This window comes from Podarcis bocagei (genome assembly GCF_964188305.1).
Source record: "Podarcis bocagei genome assembly, chromosome: 2".
Lineage (NCBI taxonomy): Eukaryota > Metazoa > Chordata > Lepidosauria > Squamata > Lacertidae > Podarcis > Podarcis bocagei.
The window spans coordinates 9,626,745-9,645,016 of record NC_138126.1 but is presented as its reverse complement, the minus strand read 5'-3'; the positions used below and the strand labels follow the sequence as shown (position 1 = coordinate 9,645,016).

General features: G+C 44.8%; 1 protein-coding gene across 1 annotated transcript; it reads left to right on the top strand.

Annotated features, from left to right (window-relative positions):
• Window positions 1–3,593: 3,593 nt before the first annotated feature.
• Window positions 3,594–16,334, top strand: LOC308580895 (uncharacterized protein). Its single transcript, XM_081183176.1, has 4 exons — window positions 3,594–3,719; window positions 6,077–6,132; window positions 12,062–12,181; window positions 13,451–16,334. The coding sequence occupies exons 3-4, from the start codon at window positions 12,148–12,150 to the stop codon at window positions 14,701–14,703; spliced, it is 1,287 nt and encodes a 428-aa protein (XP_081039302.1). The 5' UTR covers window positions 3,594–3,719; window positions 6,077–6,132; window positions 12,062–12,147; the 3' UTR covers window positions 14,704–16,334.
• Window positions 16,335–18,272: the final 1,938 nt, after the last annotated feature.

Sequence of the window (18,272 nt, the reverse complement as noted above, 5' to 3'; positions counted from 1 at the left end):
GCACCATTAAGTAAAATTAAGTGGTTTTAGATTCGACTTTCAAAATCTCGGCTAAATATCCTGAAACAATTTCAGTTGTTTCGGGAATATCATTCCTCAACAGATATTGGATTACAGATTCTTTGCAAGTGGGTACTTGCCGATCAGAAGGTTGGTGGTTCTAATCCCCGCGACAGGGTGAGCTCCTGTTGCTTGGTCCCTGCTCCTACCAACCTAGCAGTTCGAAAGCACGTGAAAGTGCAAGTAGATAAATAGGTACCGCTCCGGCGGGAAGGTAAACGGTGTTTCCGTGCGCTGCTCTGGTTCGCCAGAAGCGGCTTAGTCATGCTGGCCACATGACCAGGAAGCTGTACGCCGGCTCCCTCGGCCAATAAAGCGAGATGAGCGCCGCAACCCCAGAGTCGGCCACGACTGGACCTAATGGTCAAGGGTCCCTTTACCTTACTTTGAGCTTCAAAGGAGTCGCCGGTAGGTCTCTGCGAAGAATGTCAGAGAGGGCAGTCCAAAATTATATGGTATATTGCAGTGCTCCCCCCCCCCAACAAAATGTTTGGGGTATGTGTACCCCTGCTTACCCCCAGAAAAAAGCACTTTTTAAAAAAACTTCCAGACAGTACAAATGAGTGGAATGCATTTAAACTGGCTAAAAAAAACCCCTCTCTATAATATGAAGGGAAATCTAAAGTATAAAAATTGTTGGGTACCAATTTATCTCTGTATGTTTATCTGCGTAAGCAGATTGAGGTGGATAAAGTTTTTGAAATTCATGATCTAACAGGCTCTGCTTAATGCGAGAGAAAATATGTAACTCATCCAGTAAGAGGAGACTATTACAATCCCTATTTGTTTGAGTTTAAAGGTAATTCTGGAAGACAGTTCAACAACCGAAAACATTTGACAACCAAGGCTCAATTGCCGGTCAGCAAAATCCATTGAAAAATGGAGAAAAAAATGGAGAAACACGCCTCAAAAACAGAAGCATTCACTTCCGGGTTGTCAGCGTTTGGGTTCTGAATTGTTCAGCTTCTGAAGCGTTTGACAACCGAGGTTCCACTGTACTAGGAGGCCGAGGGACCCAGAGAGGTTTGCAGCCGACTCCACCATCTCTGCCATCAGTGATTTTGGAGAAACCACTTGAAGCATCCATTGTGTCAAACTACTTCAATTGCTTTTGTTCGGTTTGCTGAGGGCAAACAGCTGAAAGTCTGTAAATTTTGATAATCTTCTTTTTCTTCTTTGGCGATCACTCACAGCCGAGTCAGATTGTCTTCCATAAACACGGTTTTAGCAGTGAGTCCGTAAGTGACTGTGGAGGCCAATTCTGGATCCACATGTCCTTCCACAGTGGGGACATAGGTTTCTGGGTGGGAGTTTCTCCCTTTCATCCTGAGTTCAAGCGTCTTCAAAGCCCATGACACCTTTGGTAAAGGCTGTTCTCCAGTTGGAGTGCTCTCAGTGTGGTGTAGTGCAGTGTTTCCCAAACGTTTTTGGGCAACGGCACACCTGCTTACCGGAAAAAAATCTCGCGGCACACCACCATTAAAGCCCCGCCCCGTGACGTCAGCGCGCAGCGTCACGCCGGGAGGGACGCACAAAAGTGAACGTTTTTTCCCTCCCCCTTGCCGGGGTGGGAGGAGGCAGCAGAGCGAGGGCAGCTGAGGCGGCGGCGGCAGCTGAGGCGGCGGCGGCTGCGATAGCGGGCGGAGGAGGAGCCGTCGCCGGGAGTTGCTGCTGCTGCTGTTGCTGCTGCTGCCTGGACATGCCGGCCTCCTCCTCCTCCGCTGTCTCGCGCTCCTCCCTTTTGCGCGCGCTGCCCCGCCGCTCGGCACCACCACCGCGGAGCCGCCCCGGCTCGACGCGGATCCTCGCCGCCGCCGCCTCTCGCCGCCGCCTCTCGCCCGCCTCCCTCCCACGGCACACCAGCCGGTGTCTCACGGCACACTAGTGTGCCGCGGAACACCGGTTGGGAAACACTGGTGTAGTGGTTAAGAGTGGCAGACTTGTAATCTGGTGAACCGGGTTCGCGTCTCCGCTCCTCCACATGCAGTTGCTGGGTGACCTTGGGCCAGTCACACTTCTTTGAAGTCTCTCAGCCCCCCTCACCTCACAGAGTGTTTGTTGTCGCGGAGGAAGGGAAAGGAGCAGGGACGCGGACTTATAAAAAATATGGGGGGGCCCCCGGGAAACTCATGAATAATAAATAAGCTCATGAATATGCAAATAAAGTGGCGCCGCCTCCTCGTGAGCAAATAGGGGAGAGCGTGCTGCGCCTATTAATCAGCTCCGAAGGAAATTGGGTGGAGCTTTTGCTCGGGAGGGAGGGCAGGAAGCATGCAGCCCGACCCTGTGCATTTTGGGCTGGGGGAGGGGCGGCGGTGGTGCTCTGCTGGAGGGGCGCCCGAATTTTTGAGGGGGCTCGGGCCCCCTCAAGCCCCATGGAGTCGGCGCCTATGGAAAGGAGAATGTTAGCCGCTTTGAGACTCCTTCGGGTAGTGATAAAGCGGGATATCAAATCCAAACTCCTCCTCCTCCTCCTCTTCTTCTTCTCCTCCTCAGACCAGTGTTTCCCAGCTGTATGTGTTTATACAACAAACTCCTCTCTCCCCCTGACTTGGGAGAGGCATGACAAGGGCAGAGCAAAGGGAAGCGGCTCACAAGCATAGTCTCTGACTGGAGTGGGGAGATAGATGGCTGTGGGAAGGTGGGGATCTTTAATCCTGGCAACTAATTTCAAGCAGTAAGATCTACGTTTCTCCCTTTCGTCCTGAGTTTGAGCATCTTCAAAGTTCACGACACCTTTGGTAAAGGCTGTTCTCCGATTGGAGCGCTCGCAGGCCAGTGTTTCCCAGTTGTCAGTGTTTATACTACTTTGAGAGAGAGAGATTTGCTTCGGATAATAAACCTGATTTGCAATGGGGGTTGAATCATTTTGATTGCCACTGTATACAAATGTAAACAACAACAACGGTCTTAATCCTGGCATGGCCGTCAGCTAAAGCTAACCTAAGAAATGAAATAAATTTTCCCCCCTTCCAGTAGCACCTTAGAGACCAACTAAGTTTGTTATTGGTATGAGCTTTCGTGTGCATGCACACTTCTTCAGATATCTGAAGATATACAGTGGTACCTCGGTTTAAGTACTTAATTCATTCTGGAGGTCCGTTCTTAACCTGAAACTGTTCTTAACCTGAAGCACCACTTTAGCTAATGGAGCCTCCCGCTGCCGGAGCACAATTTCTGTTCTCATCCTGAAGCAAAGTTCTTAACCTGAGGTACTGTTTCTGGGTTAGCGGAGTCTGTAACCTGAAGCGTATGTAACCCGAGGTACCACTGTATTTGGTATCTGAACAAGTGTGCATGCACACAAAAGCTCATACCAATAACAAACTTAGTTAGTCTCTAAGGTGCTACTGGAAGGATTTGTGTTTTTTTTTTTTTTTTTGTTTCGACTAGGCAGAGCAACACGGCTACCTACCTGTAACTAGAACTAAGAAATGAAGCCATCTGTCAAATGCAAAAAAAAAGGGGGGGGGAGACCAGAGATCTGTCCTGGCAAGGGTTAAAAATGCAATGAACTCGATTCCTAGAGAGGAAAGGGATTTGGGGACGAGGTCTTTGCCAAAGCGCCTCCTTCCGAAGCGCCTTCCTGCCTGCCTCTCCCTCCCCAGGGTGGCCTTGACTCGCCTTTGCCGCTGCGTCGAGGCGCCTCCTGCCATCCGGTGAGCTCCCCCTTTTGCGCATGGGGAGGGGGCAAAGGGGTGTCCCGGGGGTGGGATCGAGACAAAGGGAGGGGGCCCGGGAGGGGGCCTGCACCCGATCCGCCCGGGATCTGTCACAAAAGGCCACCCGATCTGGGGAGGGGGGGGGGAGATCCTTTCTCTGCCTTCCTGCGCGCAAAAGCGCAAAGCTAGCAGGCCATCCGGGAAGCGAAGCCTCCTTTGTGCTCCGGAGAGAGAGAGAGAATGGATGCTCCCCCCACATTTTGGTCTGGGAATCCAGGCAGGAGCAGCCCTTCCGATGAAAATAGGGACGTCCTATTCTATTATTATTATTATTATTATTATTATTATTATTATTATTATTATTATTATTATTATTATTATTATTATTATTTACACTCCGCCCATCTGACTGCCTTACCCCAGCCACTCTGGGCGGCCTCCAACAAACAACACACGCACAAACAAATATTTTATAATAATAAAACATTAAACATTTTTTTTAAAAATTCCCTATACAGGGATGTCTTCTAAAGGTTGTATAGTTACTTATTTCCTTGCGTCGGGGGTCACATAACTCTGCACCCACCAACATTTCTCCGATGATAATAGGGACGTCCTATTCAGTAATAATTATTATTTTATTTTATTTTAATACCCCGCCCATCTGACTGCGTTGCCCCAGCCACTCTGGGCGGCCTCCAACACACACACACACACACACACACACACACACACACACACACACACAATATTTTATAATAATAAAACATTAAACATCTTTTTTAAATTCCCTATACGGGGATGTCTTCTAAAGGTTGTATAGTTACTTATTTCCTTGCCTCGGGGGTCACATAACTGCACCCACCAACATTTCTCTGATGATAATAGGAACGTCCTATTCAGTAATAATTATTATTTTATTTTATTTTTATACCCTGCCCATCTGACTGCGTTACCCCAGCCACTCTGGGTGGCCTCCAACATATAGATAGATAGATAGATATAAAATATAAAAATATTTTATAATAATAAAACATTAAACATCTTTTTTAAATTCCCTATACAGGGAAGTCTTCTAAAGGTTGTATAGTTACTTATTTCCTTGGCTCGGGGGTCGCATAACTCTGCACCCACCAACATTTCTCCGATGATAATAGGGACTTCCTATTCAGTAATAATTTTTATTTTATTTTATTTTAATACCCCGCCCATCTGACTGCGTTGCCCCAGCCACTCTGGGCAGCCTCAAACATATATACATATATACATACACACACACACATATATATGTAATAGTTTATAGTAATAAAGCATTAAACTTTTTTTTAAAATTCCCTATACAGGGATGTCTACTAAAGGTTGTATAATATTTATCTCCTTGGCTCGGGAGTTGCATAACTGCACACCCACCAACATTTCTCCGATGATAATAGGGACGTCCTATTCAATAATAATTATTATTTTATTTTATTTTTATACTCCACCCATCTGACTGCTTTGCCCCAGCCACTCTGGGCAGCCTCCAACATACAGATAGATAGATATAGATATAAAATATAAAAAGATTTTATAATAATAAAACATTAAACTTTTTTTTAAAGTTCCCTATACAGGGGGTGTCTTCTAAAGGTTGTATAGTTACTTATTTCCTTGGCTCGGGGGTCGCATAACTCCGCACCCACCAATATTTCTCTGATGATAATAGGAACGTCCTATTCAATAATAAATTTTATTTTATTTTATTTTTATAACCCGCCCATCTGACTGCGTTGCCCCAGCCATTCTGACCGGCTTCCAACATACAACCAAAAATATATTAAAATGTTTTATAATAATAAAACATTTTTAAAAAATTTAAAACTTCCCTGTACGGGGCTGCCTTCAGATGTCTTCTAAAGGTTATATAGTTACTTATCTCCTCAGCTTGGGGGTTGGATAACTCCCAACATTTCTCCAATGGAAATAGGGACATTCTGGGATCAAATCAGAAACCTTGAAGGCTTCTGCAAATCCTGGACTGTCCCTGGATAATAGCGTCCCTTTAAGGGTCTGCAAGAGGAGGGGATCTTTGCAGACAAATCAAAACCAGCAGGTTTTTTTTTTTCATCTAAAGCCGTGGCTCTCAAAGCTGCCAGAATCCAAATTTGTTTGAGGGTTTCTTTCTCTTTTTTCTTGACCCTCTCTTTTATTTTAATTGTTTTTATTAAATATTTCCTTGGGTTGCAGAAGTACATACACCGTCTCTATTTTCAGATCATAAAGTCCTTTCTACAGATCAGTTATATTCGATGTGGGCCTTTAATGTATTTTTTATTTTTATTTTTAAAAATGCTTTTATGTTTGCTTGTTTCTAGTTGAAATAGCAACAGAGAGACCGTTCCATCTTTAATATATCCGCAAGAGTCATTTGGTAAGTAGCCTTTGATTCCAGTTCCCGGTGCTTTTTTCTGGAAAAAAGGTGGGGGGACTTGTTTGTTTGTTTGTTTGTTTATTGTGGGCCCAGTTGCAGTGCCGCCACTGCCCCCCACCAGTGGCTAAATGTAAGATGTAATTAATAAACTCAAGCAGACAAGGATGTGGTGACAACTTTATTGATTACAGATATAGGTGGATTTGGGGCTCAGGTATTTGGGTGTATATCCGTTCCAGCACCCCCAGACAAAAGATAATAATTACAGTGGTGCCTCGCAAGACGAAATTAATTCGTTCCGCAAGTTTTTTCTTCTTGCGAGTTTTTCGTCTTGCGAAGCACGGTTTACCATAGGAATGCATTGAAAATCAATTAATGCGTTCCTATGGAAACCGCTTGCCAGGCTGGCGGTGCGGAGAAGGGCTTTTCTCCCCACCGCAAGCCTTCAGGACAGGTACGGGAACAGAGGGGAAGGGGCGCAGCGCTTCTCCTCTGTTCCCGGGGCTTGCGGTGGGAGGAGGGTTTTTCCTCCCCACCGCCAACATTCAGAACAGCATTCTGAATGTTGGCGGTGGGAAGGAAAACCCTCCTCCCACCGCAAGTCTTCAGGACAGCCATCCGAAGGCTGGCGTGGGGAGAAGGGCTTTCCGCCCCACCGCCAGCCTTCGGAGCAGCCTTCCGAAGGCTGGCGCGGGGAGAAGGGCTTTCCGCCCCACCGCCAGCCTTCGGAGGAGGTCCGAGGACAGTGGGGAAGACGCGCTGCGCTTCCCCGCTGTCCCTGAGATTTCCCTACGGGCTTTCGTCTTGCGAAGGAAGCCCATAGGGAAATTCGTTTTGCGAAGCGCCTCCAAAACGGAAAACCCTTTCGTCTAGCGGGTTTTCCGTCTTGCGAGGCGTTCGTCTTGCGGGGCACCACTGTATTTAATTTTCAAAAGGTAAGGGAACTGAGTTCCCCCACGTTCCTGCTAAAAAACAAACAAACTCTGAGTAATTTCATAAGTACCCTTTGATTTCAGTGCCCCCTTCCCCAAATCACTGTCCGCGACAATGCATTGGTATCCCAGATCTTCCCTGTCTGGATGAGGTTGTCACAACGCAAAATGTTTTAATTGTGTGGTTCTCAAAGTGTGTGGCAGGACAGGATGCCAAGTGGAGGATGGCAAGATATCAAGAATGATCAAATAAATATTTTAACATTTCTTCTTTTTTGAATAACCAATTTTATTAGTATTTTCCACACAACAACAAAAACATGACAAATATCGAAAAATAACAATACACAAAACACAAAAACCAGCATACCAAAAAAACCCCAAATCCATACCTTACAAGATAATAATATAAACACTAAAAAGAAAAACAAACATTGACTATCACCAATCCCACAGCACCTCCTTTACCTCTCATTATGTCTTCCTGTTTTCCTGTTTTCCTTATCATCTTTATCCTAGCATCTAGATATAAATCCCTCTTTCTTATCCTTTCACTTCACAAGGTTATTCCAGACTCAGCCAGATTTCTGTCCTCGAACCTTGGCTTTTAAGGTATTCATTTAGGTACTCCCATTCCTTTTTCACTTCACTTTTTGGTTTTTGTCTCATTATATCTGTCAATTTGGCTAATTCTAAATATTCCGAAAGCTTACATAACCACTCTCCCCTAGTGGGTAACTGGTTCCCTTTCCAATACTTAGCCACCAGGATTCTTGCGGCAGACGTCACGTATAAGAAAAATTTAGTTTTGTCTTTTGGAATATCATCATTTAAATTGAAATTTTGGAGCATGATCCACAAAGAAATAAAGAAAATACTAAGAATATCATATAGTAAAAGGTCAGAGGCATTCCTTTTAGGAATTTTAAATTTTAAGAAGAAGAAGAAGAGTTTGGATTTGCTATCCTGCCTTTTATTCTTCAGGAGTCTCAAAGCGGCTAACATTCTCCTTTCCCTTCCTCCCCCACAACAAACACTCTGTGAGGTGAGTGGAGCTGAGAGACTTCAAAGAAGTGTGACTGGCCCAAGGTCACCCAGCAGCTGCATGTGGAGGAGCGGAGACGCGAACCCGGTTCCCCAGATTGCGAGACTACCGCTCTTAACCACTACACCACACTGGCTCTCATTTTAACATTTCAGTGTGGCATAGTACAGTGTCGAAATGATTTATTTGCAGAATATGGATAGAAATCTTTTCAAAGTCTTTAACTGTAACAGAGAAACTTTCTGCAGTACATAAATATATCATGCAGCAGAAAAGGTTTGAGTGGAAAAAACATCGGAAGTGAAGATGGGAAGTCAATTTATGAAACAATGTACTGTATTTTTCGCTCTATAAGACGCACCTTTTCCCTCCTAAAAAGGAAGGGGAAATGTGTGTGTGTCTTATGGAGTGAGTGCAGGCTGCGCGGCTATCCCAGAAACCAGAACAGCAAGAGGGATCGCTGCGCAGCACTCCTCCTTGCTGTTCTAGCTTCTGGCTTAGCCACGGGAAGCCTCCGCAGGGCATGGGGAGCCTTCATCCTGCTGCCCTGCAGAGGCTTCGCAGGGCTATCCCAAAGCCAGAACAGCTAGAGGGAGGGCTGTTCTTGCGGGAGGTGGGGGAAGGGACAGAGCTGCGCGCCCTGTCACTTCCCCCACCTCCCGCAAAAGCCAGGGATAGCCGCACTCCCTTTAAAGAGCCACGCAGAGTGTGTGTGTGGCTCTTGGGGAAAAGCCTGCAAGCGCCGCACACACGCTCCACGCGGCTCTTTAAAGGGAGCGCCGAACAGAGCCTGGGATGCACACAGGCTCTGCTCAGCGCTCCCTTTAAATAATATGTTTTTTCTTGCATTCCCCCTCTAAAATCTAGGTGTGCCTTATGGTCAGGTGCGTCTTATGGAGTAAAAATGCGATAATCATTTGAGATGCAGATTATTGTGAAAATGTTTGGGAAATTTAATACAAAATTATACACCAAACAGAAAAGAAGAAATCTTGCCGAAACCAAGTAATACTAGGAGCTGTTTCTTTTGTTTCCCCCAATGCATTTCTTATCAATAAAACGTTTGGTGTAGCACGAGGAAATTTTCATACTGAAAATGTGCACCAGAGGAAAAAGGTTTTAAGAGCCACTGCGCAAGACTTCCTGGTGGAAATGAACTGTTCAGATGGAAATGAAAGCAGATTAACTGAGCCCTCCGACCCCAGCTGGCCAGGCAGTGGCAACGGGTACATAGGAGTGATGTCATCACCACCCTTTATACGCCACCTTTCTGCCCCTCCCCTTCCTTTCCTCACAACAACCCTGTGAGGTAGGCTAGGCGGAAAGGCAGGGAGAGGTTGTGGGCAGCCTGTACGCTGCTCTTTGGGGCTGGGGGGGGATATTTTTTTCCTTGATTTCCCCCCCTAAAAACTGGGTGCGCCCTATGGTCCGGTGCGCCCTATGGTGCGAAAAATACGGTATGTATCCCACCCAATGTACCCTGGCTATCCCGGTATAGGCCCAGTGCCATCAAGTGTCAGGAACAGTGCAGGCTAGGGAGCTACAGGAGCCCATCATCATCATCATCATCATCATCATTTATTATTTATACCCTGCCCATCTGGCTGGGTTTCCCCAGCCACTCTGGGTGGCTTCCAACAGAATATTAAAATACAATAACCTATTAAACATTAAAAGCTTCCCTAAACAGGGCTGCCTTCAGATGTCTTCCAGAAGTCTGGTAGTTGTTGTTCTCTTTGACATCTGGTGGGAGGGCGTTCCAAAGGGCAGGTGCCACCACTGAGAAGGCCCTCTGCCTGGTTCCCTGTAACTTGGCTTCTCGCAGTGAGGGAACCGCCAGAAGGCCCTCGGAGCTGGACCTCAGTGTCCGGGCAGAATGATGGGGGTGGAGACGCTCCTTCAGGTATGCTGGACCGAGGCTGTTTAGGGCTTTAAAGGTCAGCACCAACACTTTAAATTGTGCTTGGAAATGTACTGGGAGCCAGTGTAGGTCTATCAAGACCGGTGTTATGTGGTCTCGGCGGCCGCCCCCAGTCACCAGTCTAGCTGCCGCATTCTGGATTAGTTGTAGTTTCCGGGTCACCTTCAAAGGTAGCCCCACGTAGAGTGCATTGTAGTAGTCCAAGAGGGAGATAACTAGAGCATGCACCACTCTGGCGAGACAGTCCGCAGGCAGGTAGGGTCTCAGCCTGTGTATCAGGTGGAGCTGGTAGACAGCTGGCCTGGACACAATATTGACCTGTGCCTCAATGGACAGCTGTGAGTCCAGAATGACTCCCAGGCTGTGGAGCTGGTCCTTCAGGGGCCCAGTTACCCCATTCAGGACCAGGGAGACTCAGACCTCCTTGGAGCACCTCATTTCGGTGTTTTCCGGACGCTGCTTCTTGCTGGGAGTACTTCTGCTCATCCAAACTTTTGTTGGATTGGGGGAAGGGGGAGTTTGGCATTTTCAGGGTTAAAGCAGAGCTTGACAATCCCAGGTAGGTAGCAGCCCTAGTTAGAGACTGGAAAGAGAAGCTGCTGAATTACAACTCATTACCAAACTTAAAACAATGGAGAGACCTGGTCTGAACAGAGACATTGGATTCTTATCTCATTATACATGACTAAGCCATCTCTCACCTCCTCACCCCTTGCCTTTTCCTGTAAGACCTATTACAGTCGTTAAGAGTCGTCAACAGGCTCATCTCAGCTATCTGCCAATCTCTGATTCCCACCACCCTTCTGAGTAATACCCCTCCCCACCTTCTCAATATATAGAAGGATCTGGCAACTTCTGTTTCAGTGTATCTGAAGAAGTGTGCATGCACACGAAAGCTTATACCAAGAACTAACTTAGTTGGTCTTTAAGGTGCTACTGGAAGGAATTTTTTTTATTTGGAAGATAGACAAGGCCAGGGGCCCAGTTAGTGAAATAACAGGCAGGCTTATTGAAAATGGGTGTTGGTAGCTGTGAAAGCAACGCAGCTTCCATAGACAGAAGGATTATAGCGGATCTCAGATGCAGGGAAGAAATTATTTCAGGTTGAATAATGGGGGGGGGGGGGACCAATTACAATCCTATCTGGGATACGGCAACGTCTGAGCATCTCGCCAGACCCAAATCGAGATCTTGTGCTGACTGCTCAATATTCTCAGTACAGTGGTGCCCCGCAAGACGAATGCCTCGCAAGACGAAAAACTCGCTGGACGAAAGGGTTTTTCAGTTTTGCGTTGCTTCGCTAGACAAATTTCCCTATGGGCTTGCTTCACAAGACGAAAACGTCTTTTTTTTCTTAAAGCTGCTTGAAGAGGCGCAGTTGCGACGGACCATGCTTCGCAAGACGAAAAACATCGCAAGACGAAAAGACTCGCGGAACGAATTATTTTCGTCTTGCGAGGCACCACTGTAAAGTAATATCTTTGAATCTTGAATGCTGGATAGGTGCTTAATCGTTTTTGTATTTGTTTTAAAAAACACACACCAAAAACTGTCTTTTAAAAAACCAACCCATGACTAATCGAAGGGGAAAGTAGGTTTTTATCGTTAACGTAGGTTTGACGCCTGTGTGGATCCAATAATAGACTTTTGATTGTTTATTCACATCCCTCTTGACCTCGTGTGTTTGTTGTATCTCCCTTGTGGTGGGCTACAGCTTCAAACAATAAAGTTTTGTTTATCCACTCAGACCGCCGATACAACTTTTTCTTATTTAGATGCGTTTCAATTTGCCTCTGAGACACAGGCATGAGCGTCCCTTTTCCTCTCGCAGGCGATGGAGCTAGCAAGTCCTGGCAAGCTATCTCTTTCCGGAAATGACCTTCCCTGATCCCAAACAGTTCTCTCCCCTTGAGAACGCCACTCAAGAAGGTTTTATTAAATTACGAGAATAATGTTCAGCAATCAGCCTTTTTTATGTAGCTGGCTGATAATCTGATCTACAAGGATGAACTGTTTTCCTTTCCTCCTCAGTGTCCTTTGAGGACGTAGCTGTGCTTTTCGCAGAAGGGGAATTGGCTTTGCTGGATCCTGACCAGAGATCTCTGAATCGGGGAGTCATGGAAGAGATCTATGGGACTGCGGCCTCTCAGGGTAAGCAAGCAACCCGTTTAGATCAAAGTACCTATTTTTGAAATTTCTGTATGTTATTAGCTCAGGGGTTCTTAATCCACTGCAGTTCAAACTTAACTGTCTATCTATTGTGTTCTCTCTGAATATACCCCTTCCACTTGACCTGACTGACTAGGCCAGGTCTTTTGAAATGCAAGTTTCTGATTTGTTCGGTGGGTGAAACAAGTAATTTTCAATGAATATTAATTGGAAAATACATCTTGTGTATTAAATTTGTAATTTTTTGAAATTTGTAAATACGTTGGTTTTTTTTTTAAGTTTTTAAGGATTGTAGGTTTGCCATATTTCAAAAAGTGGTTGACCTTTTCTTGCTAAATCTCCAAATAAATTGAAGTTTTTGAGCTTTAAAAAAGTAAATTCACCCCAAAATCTTCACTTCCGACATGGTTTGCCATACATCTGGGTTTCCCCGGTCATTTCAGCGATTTCCGGATATTCCACCTGGAAGCTAGTTTCTTTTAAAAAAAAAAAAAATTATTTATACTTTTCAAATTTATACATTTCAGAGTTTGACTTCCTTCCCCTCTTTCTCCGGTTCCTTAAATTTATTTTTAATATCTTTGCATATCCAAATTCATTTAATTTGCTCATTTACGTAATTATCTACTTTCAATATTGACTCTTATGAAACAGCAGGTTATTACCATAATCCTGCCAGTGTTTTTTATCTGTTTGCAATTTATCTGTAAATATTCAATAAACCTTTTCCATTTTTTTATTAAAAGTTTGTTATCTTGATTTCTTATTCTTCCGGTAAGTTTTGACATTTCTGCATATTCCATAAGTTTTTTGTATCCATTTTTCCTTTGTTGGAACTTCTGCTTCATTCCGTTTTGGGGCAAGTAGCATTCTCGCTGCTTTAGTCGCATACATAAATAAATTTCTATACAATTTAGGTCAGGCACCCTCAAACTCAGCCCTCCAGATGTTTTGGAACTACAATTCCCATCATCCCTGACCACTGGTCCTGTTAGCTAGGGATGATGGGAGTTGTAGTCCTAAAAATATCTGGAGGGCCGAATTTGGGGATGCCTGATTTAGGTAGTTCTGTCCCTATAATTCCCAAAAGTAAAGCTTTTGGGTTGTTGTTTTTTAAATAAAAGTTATTTTGAACATCCTTTTCAATTCCTTATATATCATTTCCCAGTAAGCTTCAACCTTGCTACTAGGTCAGTGATTTGAGGCTCTATTTCTTCCTCAGGCTCTTATCAGTTTCTCTCTTCATTGCAGAAGGTGATCTATCTGAAACAGAGAATAATGGAGAACAAGATGTGACAGAGACAGAGGGAAAAGGCAGCTGTACTGGAGAGAAACCATACCGATACATGGAATGTGAGAAGAACTTTGGAGAAAACTCCACCCTCTCGTCTCATCAGGAAATTCACCCGGAGGAGGAACCATACCGGTCTTTTGAATGTGGAAGGGACTTTGGAGATGATAGCCTTTCTCCTCCGCCTCCGATAATTCCCACGAAGGAAAAACCTTACAACTGCAAGGAATGTGGAAAGAGCTTCTCTCGGAAGTTACGTCTGACTAATCATCAGAGAATTCATACAGGGGAGAAGCCGTTTCAGTGCCTGGAGTGCGGCAAGTGTTTCATACACAACTGCAGCCTGTCGTACCACAAGAGGATCCACACCGGCGAGAAACCCTACAAATGCTTGGAGTGCGAGAAAAGCTTCACTCGGAAGATCATTCTCACCAATCATCAGAGAGTTCACACCGGCGAGAAGCCGTACAAATGTTTCGAGTGCGGAAAGAGTTTCACCCGGAAGGTTATCCTGGCAAACCACCAGACGATTCACTCCGGGGAGAAACCGTACAAGTGTTTGGAATGCGGGAAGAGCTTCACTCTGAAGGTGCACCTTACCGCACATGAAAGAATCCACACAGGGGAGAAACCGTATAAATGCCTGGAGTGCGGAAAGAGCTTCAGTCGGAACTCCAACCTCGCTTACCACCGGAGAGTCCACACGGGGGAGAAGCCCTATAAATGCCTGGAGTGCGGAAAGGGCTTCAGAAACAGCACAAACCTGACTTACCATCAGGAAATCCACACCGGGGATAAGCCGTATAAGTGTCTGGAGTGCGGAAAGTGCGTCAGGCGGGCGGCGGACCTCGTCAACCATAAGAAAATCCACACACAGGAGAAACCCCATATGTGCTTGCAATGCGGGAAGTGCTTCACTCTGAAGAATTACCTCAGACGCCATCAGAGAATCCACACGGGAGAGAAACGGTATAAATGTTTTGAATGCGGGAAATGCTTCACGGAGAAGACGACGCTCACGAAACACCACCGAACTCACACAGGGGAGAAACCGTACGAATGCATGGAGTGTGGGAAAACCTTCACGCAGAGCTACTCTCTCAGTCTCCATCAGAGAAGTCACACCTCCATGTTTGGAGTGTGGGAACAGCTTTCTTCGCAGCTCCAGCCTTTGTTCCCGCCACAGAATCCGTACAGCGGAGAACCGATATAGATGCTTGGAAATAGCTTCAAGAAAAGTCTCGCTTTCCCATCAAATACTTCCCGGAGCAGAGAAACCATAGAAATGGTTGCAAAGACCTTACGAAGAAGCAGAAACTTCAGTAGTCAAAGGATACACAGTTGGGGGTTGAGATTATATTAAAGCTTTGGAGTGCGGGAAAAGCTTGGGTAAGAATTCTCAAAGGGTAGGATCCATATAAAGGCCAGAAAAATTGAAATCCTTCCACCGCATTCATCTTCCCAACTCCCCCTCAGCCACCAGAAAATTCATGTAGCTATGAGATTTTGACTGTTGGTGCTTTGAAGCTGCAAAGAGCTTCAGAAAGTTTCAGCCTTACCTGGCGTTAAAGAGTTCTCGCAGGGAGGAAACCATATAAACGCATGTGAAAACGAGGACTTTGATTTGCAAGATGTCGGTGACCAAACAGGATCCAAGAAGCTAAAACAACCCACCTGGAAAGTTTTATTTTAAATACATTCAGCAGAAGAACAATAGGTGTAGTTTTGTTTATGAACCATGGAAGTATAGAAAGGGAGAGCAACTGCAAACTATATATAATTGAATTTTGGGGAAGGGAAAGATAAAAGGAACTGTGGTTAAAATAAAACACGATTAATAAAAAGGGAAAGCGAAGACTGAAATAAACTGTATTAAGATAACCTGGTGAAGCGGCTGTTACATGGAAAATTAAAATTGTCTGTGACTTCATGGGGGTGACCTAAACTCCAAACGGCCCTCTCTTTAAAGCTTACCTAACTGCCCTAACTACATACCCTCTTAGTTTAAAAGAATATTGCTAGTATCTAGAATGCGATTCCGTGGGGAAAGGCTCTGGCGGTTTTAGATGCTGATAGTAGATATAGAAATAGAATAAGGAAACTGTATATAATCGAAAGGTTTGTGAACTGAATCCCCCGCCTCAGAGGCCATCTTGTGGGCAGGGGACGGTCTTTTCTTATTTTCCCTGGTGAAGTTTGGAGAGGTCGGCGTGCGAATATCCTAGCATCTCCCCAAAGATCAAATGGGGGAGCAAAATCTGTGGGAATGTGAATTTTGGGAGGCCTCTCCACCTTATGCTTAGGCTGCATATATATGTAAATAAAACCGTATATCCGAAACACAGCACTGTCCCCAATTAGTCTTAATGCTCTTACACATTTTAAAAATGTCTTAAATAATCCTTTTCTAATGTAGACGGAGAATCGGATGTCTTCCCTCTTTATCTTTGGTGTTTCTTATAGCATGGGTAGGCAAACTAAGGCCCAAGGGCTGGATCCGGCCCAATCGCCGTCTAAATCCGGCCTGCAGACGGTCCGGGAATCAGCGTGTTTTTCCATGAGTAAAATGTGTCCTTTTATTTAAAATGCATCTCTGGGTTATTTGTGGGGCAGAGGAATTTGTTCATTATTATTTTTCAAAATATAATCCGGCCCCCCACAAGGTCTGAGGGACAGTGGACCGGCCCCCTGCTGAAAAAGTTTGCTGACCCCTGCTTATAGCTTTGTTCTCCTCCCTCCCTCTTTTTTTCCCTTTCCCTCTTTCCTCTCATATTCCCAATTCTGCTTGTTCTAGATATTATTTTATTGTATTGTGAAAACTTTAATAAAAATCCATTTTAGAAACTTAATTCACTTCTACTTTTTTGCCGGGCTTTTTGTTTGTTGTTTTTGGTCATTCCTGCTCCAAAATTAGTCTCCCTCTCCTGAGTTTCTTAAGCGATGCCCACGCATGTGGTTACTATTGGATTTTGGGCATTATAGCTGGAGATCAAGGGGAGCATAAGGAATTGTTGAAGTTCACCCTTCCCCTTCATAGGACTTCCAGTTGCTCAGACGGAGATCTAGTGGCGAGGTGAGATGGCTTTGATACAAATCATTTGGCGCTTTCAGGAGGGCATTCCACAGAAGAGGGGCTGCCACTGAAAAGGCCCTGTCAACACCAAGTGGGTGTCGCTCTTCAGGTCCGAGATGGTTGATATTGGGAAAGGCCCCTTTTCAGGAACATGTGTCCCAAGCCATTTAGGGCTTTATCTTTTTTTCCTTCTTATTAGGCAATCCCTTGTAGCTAAGTAAGATTGTCTTCCATGAACACAGTCTTAACAGTGAGTCTGTAAGTGACTGTGGAGGCCAATTCTGGATCCACACATCCTTCCACAGTGGGGACATAGGTTTCCGGGTGGGAGTTGATCCTAGTGAGGGTTTGCAAAGTGTGCCTTCCTCTTAGCACATTTCTCCCTGAGTGATGGGCCCTATTGAGGTGTGAGATGATGGGATTTCTGGGTGGGGGGAATGGGGGACTGAACATTCACAAAAATGCTAAAACGGCTTGGAGTCTTCTCTGCCAGCTTCCTCCTCCTATTTTTGTAGTCTGATGCCTCAGAAGAGCACCAACTCTGTGCAATACCTGTTTCCTCCTGGAGGTCTGGTGGCAATCTCTCACGGGTGATGTCCCTTGGGATGTCCCTTGGGGTCCCTTCCAACTTTAAGATTCTATCCTTAAAACCGGAGTATCAGAAAAGGGTGGAATAAATTTAATGATTATTTAGTTAAATTTGTTAAGTTAAACTATATGAAAATAGCTTGCAGATATTTAATGGGCTTAGGATTTTATTTATGTTAAGTGATGAATTAATATGCTTAATTCCATAAGGTGAAGATCTAAGGATGTTAATGTTTAAGTTAAATTTCATAAAAATTGGGATTTGGAAAACCGTTAAAAAGACATGCAATGAAATTCAACCAAGGGGAAGTCACTTAACAAAGTTAATAACTGTAATTTTCAATAAGGCTATGTTTTATGTTTGTTTGTCTTGTGTGTTTGTTTTTGTTTATAATATTGTGAAAACAAATAAATTTTTTGGAAAAATAAAAATAAAACCGTGGCACCCAGAACTGGACACACCAAGGCAGAACAGAGTGGAACTAGGATTTCCCTTGATCTGGACACTGTACTTCTGGGCATGCAGCCAAGAATAGCACATTCTAGGGCAAAAGATTCCTACATTTCGGGGGGGGGGGGTTGGATTGGATGTTCCGGCTCTGCAATTCCATGATTCATTGCCCCTTGGCTCTTTTGCTTTCGAAGGAATGCAAAGAGACATGATACGATAATCTTTATTTTCATTGTCCCATACAGAACAACTAAACTGGGGAAAAAAATATCTACATAAGACATTCAAAACCAACAAGCCTGCTATCCCAGCTATCCCAACCTGGCCTAAAAGCTCAGATACCCCATTTTAAAAATACAATATACAGTGGTACCTCGGGTTACAGACACTTCAGGTTACAGACTCCGCTAACCCATAAATAGTACCTCGGGTTAAGAACTTTGCTTCAGGATGAGAACAGAAATTGCGCGGTGGCAGCAGGAGGCCCCATTAGCTAAAGTGGTGCTTCAGGTTAAGAACGGACCTCCAGAACGAATTAGGTTTTTAACCCGAGGTACCACTGTACTCCCATAGAGCATAGCTGTCAACTTTTCGCTTTTCTTGCGAGGAATCCTATTTGGAATAAGGGAATTTCCCTTTAAAAAAGGGAAACGTTGACAGCTATGCCATA